General features: G+C 35.5%; 1 protein-coding gene across 1 annotated transcript in view; it reads right to left on the bottom strand.

The window, feature by feature from the left end:
• The window catches only part of pdia5 (protein disulfide isomerase family A, member 5), a 60,593-nt gene extending 48,025 nt beyond the window's left edge, over positions 1-12,568 (bottom strand). The window contains exons 1-2 of the mRNA XM_082175947.1: positions 12,423-12,568; positions 2,388-2,514 (exon numbers count right to left, since the gene is read on the bottom strand). Coding sequence (XP_082032073.1) covers positions 2,388-2,514; positions 12,423-12,527 — 232 coding nt within the window. The 5' untranslated portion in view covers positions 12,528-12,568. The remainder of the gene's footprint in view (positions 1-2,387; positions 2,515-12,422) is intronic.
• Positions 12,569-13,468: the final 900 nt, after the last annotated feature.

Below are 13,468 nucleotides of genomic sequence, written 5' to 3'. Positions count from 1 at the left end.
CCTTAGGGCATGTAACACATACACTTCTAGCAATGCAAGCTTGACTTTAATATGCATCATGTTCCTAAATGTGCCAGGATGCAAATCACAATGGACATTCATTTTGCATTCTCAGGCATAACAAAAGTATCTGCTTCTATGGTGAGTTCTCTTTCAGTTTAAATACTGTCATGGCAGAAAGGTAGACAATCCTGCTGAGCAAGTTAAAGCCAGCCTATTTATAGCTAACACAGGGTTGGAACAGTAAGGATTTTTTTTGCTAGACTAGTTAGACCAATAATTCTGATTACCTGCTTAGCCAACATTATCACTGAGACGCCACCACAAAATAAATGATCACATTTTTATTGTTAGCAATGTACACAACCATTTAAAGGGTTAGTTCACCCAAAAATGAAAATTCTGTCAGTAATTACTCACCGTCATGTTGTTCCAACCCCATAAGACTTTCGTTCATCTTCGGAACACAAATTAAGATATTTTTGATGAAATCTGAGTGCCGTCTCACTCCTTCATAAACTTCTATCATAAAAGTGCGACTTCCTTTTGGGAGAGTGTACGTCTGCCGCTGCTCTCCGGTTTTTTATATTTTAACTTGTTTTAATTTAGTTTTAATAAGTCCTATTTTAATTTGTTTATCCAACTTTATTATCTTTTTGTCGAGTTGCTGTCCGATTGCATGTGTTGAAGTCACGTCTGGGACAAAACAACTCAGTCAGCGATTCAAGAGTACCACGGCATCTTGTCACATTGTGGATCAGCAGATTGGATTTACGTTTTAGGCTCATCACCGGAGTGGCTTCATGAATGACACCTGCTTGAGTGGATCATCACCGCATCCTGTCACACCGTGGAGTTGTAACCGGAAAAAGTAAAAATATTTTCATGGACCACGCATGGATTAATATCATTGACTGTCATTGGATTTGTATTAGACTCAGCACCTGGTGAGTGTTTCTCTAAGGGGGAATTGTATCATGACCATATTGTTGTTTGGCAGCTGGACTTTATTGACTGTATTGGGTGTTTTCGTCACTTAGAATGAACACGTACACTATTTATAATACACTATATAACACTATATAATAATAATATATATATATACACTATATAATAATATTATATATATACACTATGTAATAATATAATATATAGTGTATAATACACTAAATATAATATAATATCACTCACGTACACTATATATAATAGTGTACGTGAGTGTACTTCTCAGTTCTCGCGCATGCGTCGTGGAGCTCTCGTGAACTCACTCAGAGGCCCACACAGAAGAAAATGAATAGTTGAATAAAGTCGTTATTTTTGGGGGGTTTTGCGCACAAAAAGTATTCTTGTTCCTTGATAAACTTAAGGTTGAGCCACTGTAGTCACTTGGACTATTTTAACTATGTTTTTACTAACTTTTCTGGACCGGCAGAAATAAATTGCCTAGAAGTCTATGAAGGAGTGAGACAGCTCTCAGATTTCATCAAAAATATCTTAATTTGTGTTCCAAAGATGAACGAAAGTCTTAGGGGGGTGGAACAACATGAGGGTGAGTAATTACTGACAGAATTTTCATTTTTGTCAGTAATTACATTTACATATATTAAAAACAGAAATATTGTGAAATATTATAACACATTAAAATAACTGTTTTCTATTTTATTTTAAAATGTAATTTATTCCTGTGATGGTAACGCTGATTTTCAACAGCCATAACTCCAGTATTAAGTGTCACATGATCCTTCATAAATTATTCTCATAAGCTGATTTGGTGCTCAAGAAACATCTCTTATTATTATAAATGTTGAAAACAGTTTGTGCTGCTTAATGTTTTTGTGGAAACTGTGATACTTTCTTTTTTTTTCAAGATTCTTTGATGAACAGACAGTTCAAAAGAACGCCATTTATTTGAACATTCTTTTGCAACAGTCTCTTTTTTTCTAGTGTATTTCCTTGAATATTGATTATATTTGCATTTTATTAAATAATTTTCATTAAAGGGTAACACTTTATTTTAAGATGACGTTGTAACATGTTACATGTACTTACCATAGTAAATTATGCATAACCAATTACCATAGTAATAACAGTAAATGATGCATAACCAAACCCTAACCTCAACTCTAGAGTAAGTACATGTAGTTAATTAATATTAACCAGTACTTATTTAAGTAAGTACAATGTAACTACATCGCCTTAAAATAGCAATAATAATATTTGTTTTCCCTTTGCAAATATAAAATTTGCAAAAACTATTTACTAAAACATATCTATTGGCAATTGTGATTTGAATTAATGTGTTTATTAAGATATCTTGGCCTCTTTGGCTGCTAAAGCTGTAATACTTTTATTTCATCTGAAAAACAACAGTTTTGAGATAGACTGACCTGACTTGGTGTATAAAACAAGAACATTAGTTCTGGTCCTCAGAAGTTTCTTGAAATCCTTGTGGTCACTGACTTTCTCTATGAGTGGAGACACCTTCGCTGCCTGCAGGGCGGATGACACTGCGACCTGAGGAGGTGGGAGAGACAGAGATCATCATTTTTCACTGTCAAGGCCAAACACCACAGGCGGTTCAAAACAATATCCCAAACTGCATGACAATATAATTGTGGCATTTGTGTAGTCATAACAGTGTGTCAAACCGAAAAGAAACAACAACAGCCAAATAAGAGCCAACATACCATAAAAGTAGTTATATCACATAAATATACCCATATATCACACTGTTACCGATTAGAAACAAGGGGAAACCAGCTTAAAGTCAGGGTTGGTCAAAAATGCATTACATTTTTTAATAAAATAATAAAAAATGTCCCAAAAGTGCCCTGAAATAGCTCCCGAAATTGTGCTCTGAAGTGAGACTTCTGCTGTTAAGATTATACTCTCTCTGCCACACTCTCCATCAGTCTTCCCAGTTCGGATGGAGCTAAGCTGATTAAGTGACAACAGATAAAGGTGCTGTCATCTAAAGAAGAGGAAAATGACAAGATCAGGCAGGCCATGTCACAAACAGAGACAGTGACCCAACCTATCATACGTTCTTATCTCCCCATGCCACATGCTTGAAGGGAAAATACACTACCACAATGAGTAGAAATTAATGCTCATCCGTTAGTGGACAAGACAGTTCAAATGTTATTTACAAAATGACATGCTGAAAGAAAACTCATTTGGTCTGTCGGGATGCCATCTGATAGCTTATCAACACCCTTTGAGACTGTCGGTAGAGTTTCCACATCCTAGACATTGAAGAGAAACCTACAAAGACAGTAATTCACAAGTTAAACTTTAAAAACTTTTTTTGTAGAACCACATGCAGTAAATAAAGTATTCCCATGTGAGTCACCGTCAAGCCTACATCACATTAAAGGTGGCTGAACTTTAAAGAGGTTTTATCATAAGAAACCAAATTTACCTTGATCTTTTGAGATAAGAGCTTGATGTACTATGAAAACACACTAACTTTCAGAACTCAAAACTTCCTTCCAGGTCCAAAAAGAGCATAAATTGAAACTAAGCTACACAAACATCTGAATTTAGAAGGATCTCAGCTTTGGTACTGAGCAACTGAAGTTCCTTTTAAACACAAACCCTGATTATTTCGGTCTGATTTTAACAGTAGCCTATGTGTGGTGCATAGAGTGCTGCACCCCATCTTGGGAGTTTGCATCGCTGTGGTTTCCTCAACAAACAGCCAATAGGATTTTTCCATTGGCTTTTAGATTTCAGAAAATAAGGTCTATGATCAACAAAAGTTGATGATTCTTACACATTTTGATTATCAAGAACCAAAAAAATGACCAAAGAGTTTCGATATTTTTCCTATTTAAAACTTGACTCTTTTGTAGTTACATCGTGTACTAAGACTGACGGAAAATGAAAAGTTGCGATTCTCTAGGCTGATATGGCTAGGAACTATACTCTCATTCCTGCGTAATAATCAAGAAACTTTGCTGCCGTACCATGAGTCCAGCAGGCGTGTGAGAGTGATAACTACAGAAGAGTCAAGTTTTAAATAGGAAAAATTTCTAAACTCTTTGGTCATTTTTTTGAGAGAGATGCAAATGGTCTTGTCCGATTCAATGATCTATGCTAAGCTATGCTAAAAGTGGTACCGCCAGACCCGGAGATCGGCTGAATGGATTCGAAAACGGTAAAACTCAACTGTTTAACTCTGGGGGAGTTGTAAAATGAGCCTATTTCCAAAAAAAGTGGAGTATCCCTTTAACCACAGACCGTTCAAGCATTAAACCAAAAACCCTCTAAAAACCCACTGACTTCAGATTAATGGAACCCGAAGCACTAAAATGCTAACTTAATTTTGTGTTTCAAAAATACATCATCCCTGTGCAGTCAGTGCTCTTCTCATTTAATATTTGCAAAGGTGTATTAACGGTGCATCAATAAAAACTAGGAAATTTCATTCTAATGACCAAGGGTGGAAAACACAAAACGGTCATGAAACTAACAACAACAAAAAAACGTACTAACAGTGTAAGAGAAAAATATAATTCAGAACAATGTATTCTCCATCCTCTCCCAAAAAAAGAGAGGCAAAAAGCTTTACATAGTACAATACAATAAAAAAACAGCAACAAACAGTAACAGTATAAGTCTGCAAAGATTGATCGGCATCAACGGAAGGGCTGATGAGAGAAACAGCTGCCTCAGACACTGACAACCTTCATCTTTCTAAATGACAAACCAAGACAAGCATCATTAAAAATCACAACTCAAACTCTCTACACGAGAGACAATGGCCAGTGACCTGACTAAATTAATCACTGCACATTCTGTTGAGTAACTCCATTACATATGGACAAACATTAAAGGGATAGTTCACCCAAAAGTGAACAGTCTACATTCTTTAAAATATCTTCTTTTGTGTTCAGAAAAAAGTAATGTTTTACAGGTTTGACAGGTTTAGAACAACTTGGGGGTAGTGAGTAAATGATGAACTATCCCTTTAACCCAAAAAGTCTCTGATAGTCTAGCATTATCATATCCCAGGTCTTAGCCGGAAACCTCATGCAGGCAGGGTAAATTAAGGTAAAGAAGGTAATTTTCTGCACCACTAGTGGCACCAAATGGAATTGTAATATGTTTGAGCGGCCTGATTGTCCCTGACGTAACATTAGCTCAACCAATGGCGTGAGTTTGACCTACATGTAGGACTACCTGTTTGTTTGAACAATGGCAGACCCTTTACCTTCCTTCACAATTCCATTTGGTGCCACCAGTGGTACCAAATTAAATACTTCACCTTTAACACTTGCTTAGGCCCAAATGAGAGTAAAACTAGGCTTTGGCATATAAATAAATAAAACTTGAGTTCTGAATTCTAAGAGCAACAAGATGACCCTTTGCAATTCTAGCAAATTGCAAGTCTTTACCAACTTTTTTTCTCCAAAACTTAATGTGGCAACACAAGGGGTTCACCCAAAAATGAAAATTCTGTCATTAATTATTCACCCTCATGTCGTTCCTAACCCGTAAGACTTTCGTTCATCTTCGGAACACAAATTAAGATCTTTTTGATAAAAATTTAAAAACGTTCTTTCCCTCCGTTGACAGTCTACACAACTACCACTTTGACGCTTCAAAAAGTTCATAAAGAGATCATAAAACGAATCTATATGAATTGAGTGGTTTAGTCCAAAGAGACACGATCGCTTTAAATGCTGAACAGACTGAATTTAGGCTTTTATTCACAAATAAACATTCATCAACTCACATATTATATGAATAAATATATTATATCAATAAATAACAAATAATGAACAATAGTTATAAATAATAAATCAAATTAATTTGGATTCATTTTATAATAACAACAATAATACAAAGTACAGTTTCAAGGTGGGTAAGAATTTGTTATATATACAGCGCCTGGGTAAATTACTCTAAAAAATTTATTAATTACTTGCTACTATCTTCAACAGTGTAATTAGATTACTGTTGTAATTACTCTCTCTAAAAAGTACTGACTTATTACTTTATAAATCCCATATCAACCTCAACCAGTTGAACAATACAAGGATAGACATGAAACTGCAATTTTAATTCTTTCAAATAAACAATTTCATATATTATTCTTGAACTGACCAAAGTGTGTAATGGGAGGTTACATTAAAAACATACATTTTAACATTAAATTGATTTTAAAACCACTATTGTTTTATATAGAATTGTATAGTCTATACAGTATTTAATGCAATTACATCAGTAGTAATCCCTTACTTTACTTTTTCAAGGGAAAAGTAATTAAATTACAGTAATTGGATTACTCTGTAATTAATTACACCCAACACTGATTATATATACATTTCTCAATTCACCTGCCAGTGGTGGTGAGTAGAAAGTTTATTTTCTGTGGATTAAAGATAAAAGGACAAGGATCAGAGACAACGATCTGTTCCTTCCTGAAATGAGGAGTTTCATTCAGTGGCGTGCTTTTCATTAACACTGTATGAGCAAACGGGGTCCAGTGGACTGGACAACCTGTGCTGACAGGGTGACATCCCAGCGGCCCCAGCACCTTGGGTGCCAGTGAATGTGTGAATATTAAAGTCAGGGTTAATTAAAGTACTGCAAAGCTGAGGGACCTGAAAAATCACACCTTTTCTGAATTCAGCTGTACTGACAGGGGGAGCAGACATGGTGATGCATTATGAAGAAATGTCAGAGCTACTCACTGAAGTATTTGAAAGGACCAGCTTACTTTCAGCAAGACACTCAAGTCCAACTGTACGGTTATATCATGAAAGATTTTTTAAAAAGAGAAAAGACTTAGCTGAAATGGCTCGTTCTGAACTATTGCACCTCCTGACATAAGGTGAACATGACCACTCTCATTTACTCGTCAACAATGCCTATTTGATCTTCAATTTTTTTTAGGCAGCAAGAAGAAAGCATTATAATAAGCTATTATTTCTAAACAAAATATAAATATGTAAATTCAGTCATTAGGCAGTAAGAAGAAAGCATTATGATAAGCTATTATTTCTAAACAAAATATAAATATGTAAATTCAGTCAAAACGGGTGCAGTTCTGCATATCCTCACAAACTGGATCCAGCATAAGAGTGACTTTAAACAAAGTCCCTGATCATTACAGTCTGATCACATTTAAGCACAGATTAGTTTGTGAACAATAATGCAATTCATGCTTTGCAAAAAGCCTGTTAATTCTTTCCCCAGCATTGACGGAAAATTCCGGCTTTCCGTGTTTTCACTGTTATACGGTAGGGCCCGGGGGCGCTATGACATCTTCTGAAAGAGTACTGAATACCCTGATCAAAAGACATGTGAAGAAGAAGCAGAAACGAGCGATAGTATAGACCTTATGCGCCAGAGAAACGAGGGCGCCGCCATCTTTAGAATATTGTCTTTTAACTTCCGTTTTTTGCGGTCGCTCTGTATATTTCTATGGCATTTGCTGTCCAAGAGTAATTAGCTTTTGAAGTGGATTTAATGTAAAGTTAACGAAAGTGATCATGAGGACTGTGATGTTGATGAAGCAGATGACTTAAATGTCAGTCGACCGGAAATATTTTAAAACGAGCCGTTCATTAATAAACACGCAGAATTGCTGTGAAAATACAGACCGGAAGTCAAAAGACAATGAGCGCAGCGCTGAAAAGGGGCGGGGCTACGTAAGGTCTATAAGCAAGCAGATACATAAGAGAACACGATCCTCAACATTAAACAGCATATAAATCAAAACTGCATAATGTTACTGAATAAAATGTCGGCCCAGGATGAGCTTTGGGGGTGTTGATGGGCTTGATAAACTCCATCTATGTTTTGATCATTGTTCTGAATCCGATCTGGACGTAGTCTTTGACAAAAACGTGTTTTTCTCAGCTTTTTGCTCAAAATGTTGCTTTTTTTAATGAAACTTACCCACATTTAAATGTTGATTAAAAAGAATGCTTTAAGCTAAAATAAAATGAGGTTTTTTTTGTTTTGTTTAAAAGCAGAGGCTATTCTTTCTTTTGATATATTATATGTTCAGATATTCATACAACAAAATATTCTGGGGGCCATGAACATTTTGTGAAAATGATCAAAAATGCTGACGGTGACTGGCAACAAAAAAAAAAAAAAAAAAAACGCTGGCGGGGAAAGAGTTAACGACAAATGAAGCGATGCAAAATATATGGAACCAGACAGCAAACGCTCTTCCCGTAAATAAAATGCAAAATGCAGTCGTTTGGAAGTGTTATCATTGAAGTCTTAGAGGCATGGAAGCAAAAATAAAAAAAGGACTGAATAATTCTAAAGGTCAGGGAGAAGTTGAAAAATGGATTAAATAAACAAACAAAATAAATTATTACTTTTTGTAATAAACCTCGAGTAAAATTATAGTTGCAAATGATAGAAGTATTGTGATATGATTGTTCTAGACATTTACAAAATTTTTTAAACATTTAAAAAAGTATCTCTACAGTATTTGCACTGCTAAAAGAGACACTAATGTTAAAATACAGGACAGAATAAAGACAAGAACAGTTTCAGTACAGAGACAACTGCAGCATTCAACTCCATTCAGAGACAAAAGAGTTAGTGTTCTATGTCTAGTCACATCAGGTTACCATCCCTCTTTGGTGCACCACCTATTCTTCAAACACTCTGTCCAAACCTGACAGTCGACCAATAGAGCGGGCCCATTACTATCGGGCAATCATCACGTCCTGTACATGTTACAAAGACTTTCATTTGGCCGTCCCTGAGCAGTGGTGTTCGACTTGGGCATTATCTTAACAGCCCAAGCTTTTGCACAAAACTGTGATTGTTAGAATCATCCACTGAACAGCTTTGATAGACAGGCCTGATAACTCTCCTGTCGATCAATGCGAAGTGAACAGAACAAGTTGGAGATTTTTTTTTTATATTTTGCGCAACAATTTAATCTGAAGAGCAGCTCTGGCACAAGGGAATGAAGAGAACTGAAGGAATTGGGTGATGAGGAACACATTTTTCTGCATATTCCTAGCTGAATCTCTTAGTTGCTGCCTTTCAAGGAAATCCGTGTGGACTCTTCAACTCAACAGGGATGGTCTGTAAATCATTAACTCGGGAATAAACGATTCTTCAACAGACAGATATGACAAAGATTTCAGCAACATGCAGAAGAATGAAATCCTTACAATAGAAACATGGTTTTCAGTTTCTTTCAAAAGCAATCTATTCTTTAACCCCAAATCCATTCAGAAATTTTAAAGAAGAAACTGTGATTTCTAAGAAAAGTCTGAAACTCCAAAGTGCTAAATACATTTGGAGATAAAGTAGAGAACGGCAAGGCTAATAGCGGGTTATAGAAGTATATAATAGTACATCAAACGTAATGAAAATATCTTATCGCCTATGTTTGCACGGCCGGCCCTTTTTTTTTCTCTTCATATTTTATGCATTGATGAAATTAAACACTAAAGTGTGGGGTTGGTTTGTCTCTTATGCTCACCAAGTTTGCATTTATTTAATTGAAAATTTTGTAAAAACAGAAATATTGTGAAATATTATTGCAATTTAAAATAACTGTTTTCTATTTTTATATATTTTAAAATGTAATTTATTCCTGTGATGGGAAAGCTGAATTTTCAGCATCATTGTTGCAGTCTTCAGTGTCACACGATCCTTTAGAAATCATTCTAATATGCTGGTTTGCTGCTCAAGAATGATTTATTATTATCACTGTTAAATACGGTTATATCTTAAATTTTTTGTGGAAACTATGATGCATTTTTTTCAGCATTCTTTGATGAAAAAAAGTTCAAAAGAACGGCATTTATTTGAAACAGAATTTTTTGTAACAAATGTTACAAATGTCTTTGGCTTTTTTAATAAATTTTTCATACAATGAAAATGCCTTGCTACAAAAAAGATTGAAAACCACCAATAAAATATTATAAAACGTATCCATAGGAGACGTATGATAGCTTTTTGTGATAAACAGACCAAAATGTGCCTTATATAAAATCTACGAAAATCTCATGACTGAATCAACGCAGAAAATATGAACAATATTGATCGTACAGATCATGGCTTCAGAATACTAGAATATAGCGACCAAGTTATATGAATTACTTTATGTCTTACAGCTTAACCTTATAAATTACTATCCACTTCAGTTGCATGGAAACCATAAGCTCAGACATTCTACCTTCTAACATCGTCTATAGTAGTTCAGAGAAGATAGAAAATCAATAACAAGGGGGTAAGTCAGCAATGATAAAATTCTCATTTGGGGGCAAACTATTCCTTTAACAGCAGATCATTATTGAATTTAAAAAAGAAAAAAGAAAACTACACTAAACTTTTAGAATTTGCAAGGCTCTACTACATAGCACAGTATATAATTCCTCAGTGATCTAATTATGTCCACTATGTTATATTTGACTGTGGTTTATGGATGCTATTGCTCCTGCTATTAAATCTTCCGCTCAAGGACACCCGGCGTTTCAGCAGTGGACCTTGCTGACATGTTTTGCACAGCATGGGAAACACTAAAAAAAAATAAAAAGATCGGTCATACATCAACATTCAACACAAAAATCTTGCTTAATCAGCAGCGTAAGCTGTCATCTACCATTCACTCGCAAATCTGCTTAATAAATAGAATCTCATTTTCACATTTAAGGTCTCACTGATTCAGCACAAATCGCATACCGCTCCTCTAACATGCCTAGTCTTCCTGCTGAGCCAAACAACACGGGGGGGGCTTCGGCTCTGCAAAGCTGACGCAAGTTATTCATAAACAGAAGGAAATGACTCCGCAACTGAAACAGTCAATCTATGAGTCAAACGTCCTCACACAATGAGTTGTTTTTTACTGTAGGTACACACACCATTACTAATCGTGTCCATACACAGTGTGCTGCTGGACCAAGCAATGTGGAATGAGGGTAGAGGGGGTTGTGGGGTGCCTGTAATCAAGATTAAGAGATTTTATAAATTGCTCTGACAAGCAGGAGGGCTGGAGGGAAGCACAGATAACAGAGAGAGGCTTCTATTCCCCCACCCAACCACCACAGTCCCAACAGTTCAGGAGAGTACCTTTGTTTGCGGTGGCAGGCACAGAACAGGATGTGAAACAGGAAAGCTCCTGCGTAATGAGAGTTGACTGACGTGGCCGAGTAGCTATTAGAGTTTGGTGTTGAGGACACGGCCCACATTGATTCACAAATCAGTTGTGAAACAGGGTTAATACACTTTAAACTGAAGTAAATGAGGGTTCATTTGCTTTAAGCATTACAAGCTCACTTCTGTCATGTTCATCAAGAGCAGAACAAGGAAGACCTCTGATCAAGGTTAAATAACATTGCTACTGTAAATATAAACCTCTCCCTAACACAAGCTGTAAGATGCAGTTAAAAAAAAATCATAATAGAGAAGTAGGAACGTTAGTTGGTTCAACCATGGTTTCATGTGTTGTTGATAGTGAATCGGTAATGTGGGAACCTGTCAAATACTAGTCCATGCTATAAATGGGTCAAGATGATAAAAAATATTTTGTAAAAAAACAAAAACATTCCATTTTTGAATTCATGTTTAGGCTACTTCATACACAATAAGAAAAACACTCAATTTTGATTTAATGATTTTAGAAGCGCTATCAAAAAAATGATAATTATCACCTTAAGTGTACTCTACACAACTTTTTGATAAAGTTTCGAAACATTGTTCAGGTTTTTATTTTATTTTTATTTTTTTTACTTGGATACAAATTTCCTTCGAGTTTCTTCACTGGTCATAAACAAAACGAGCCATTTCATAAAAAGACTTAAAAGTTAAAAACTAAATGACACACAGTCATGAGGGTCTAAAGGGGTCTGCTATGTTTCACTTTGATTGGATGGACAAAACTTTTTCAAATATTAACAATATTTTTTTGCAAAATCACTTCACTTCTTTTCATCAACAGGAGCATAGTGTGCTTGAATTGTATGCATTCTTCATGAATTTTTTAACAACACAACATGGACAAAAATAATAAGCATTCATTACACCATTGACCCAAACAGGACCTCAACAATAATTCAAAAAACCTCTAACATGACATATTAAAGCAATATGCATTAATTAAATAAGACAAATGCTCGTTTTATAGCAGATATAGAATCCGATTTGACATTATTTAGTTGCATGGTAATGCATAGAGCATGTGATGTTTCATGCATGTGAAGCACACAGTTTCAGGTGTATAACCACCAAAAACAAGACCTGAGAACTGATGAATGAGACGGATTGATCTTGAGTCTCTCTCTTCTGCTGTCAACTTTGAGCTACTGCTGCAAGAGGGACAGAAGATCATTCCCTTTTCCTTTCGTTTTCGTCTTACGTCAGATACAAAACATCTGTCCGATATGCGCATTTCATATTATTGATCCATTAGATTCCTTATAAAGACTCACCATTGACAAGAATAAGAACATTTCGACCAGTCTCCAACGTCTCCCGTATCGGTTCCAAGAAGCCATGATGCCGCTGCCACGTCTGGCCACGCAAGCGCAATCCATATTCCTTCAAATCCCTGGAGAACGCAGGGCTTCTTAGGAAATGTAGTTTCCTCGGAAATGTAGTTCATTTCCGAGGCGCCGTAAGCGGGGGCACATAGCCTACACACACACATAGCCTACTTGTGAAAGTGTGTGATCTTAGCTCATGTAAATGATTTCTCATCCATGCAGAAACGGTGAAAAGTATATTCAAATGACTTACTGGTTCTTGAACAAAAGCTTAACTAAAAATAATTAGGCTATCTGTTTTGAATTAATCAGAATGTCCTGTGAATGAATGAACTGAGTTACAGGATGGTTTCTCCAGACTCCTTTTAGCTCCAGCTATGCAATTCAATGAACCACAGTTACACTGAAAATCGTACAAAGTCAACAAAATATGATATGCTACAAAGAACCATTGCTGGTGGTGTTGCAGTGAATGGCTCCACCTGTACAATGAGGGAAATTATCTTATTATTTCTTTATGAAATGGAGTTCACACATCAGGGCTATGACAGAAAATATAACCACAACTATAGCTATAGCTAAGATTGTATATAATTACATTTAAAAAAAAACTATACAGTAAACTTGTGTGACCTTGTTGAACTCAGCGATTTTATAAATATTGGGTGGTGGTGTAAAAACTAAATAGACTGTAAATAACTGTACATAACTATACTTTATAAAACAAGTTTTTTTTGTTTTTTTTTAATAGGATGCTAACAACTTGTTTGCAACCTGTTTTTGTTTTTTGTTTTTTTTAAACACAGCAGCTTCAAATTTCCCATTTAATGTGTAATTTGTTTTAGAACAAAATGTAAAACTATGTTAACCCACTGACTTTATTTTACACATAAATAAAAACAAGTATTCTATTAAACATCATCCTTCCAGTTTGGCGTACAAATTGATTGCAGCTCAATAATAATCAATAAACTATTCTCTTGGACAAGTAA

Source organism: Leuciscus leuciscus (assembly GCF_965113295.1).
Source record: "Leuciscus leuciscus genome assembly, chromosome: 7".
NCBI lineage: Eukaryota > Metazoa > Chordata > Actinopteri > Cypriniformes > Leuciscidae > Leuciscus > Leuciscus leuciscus.
Note: the sequence above shows the minus strand (reverse complement) of the source record. Positions and strands in the feature narration are given on the sequence as shown.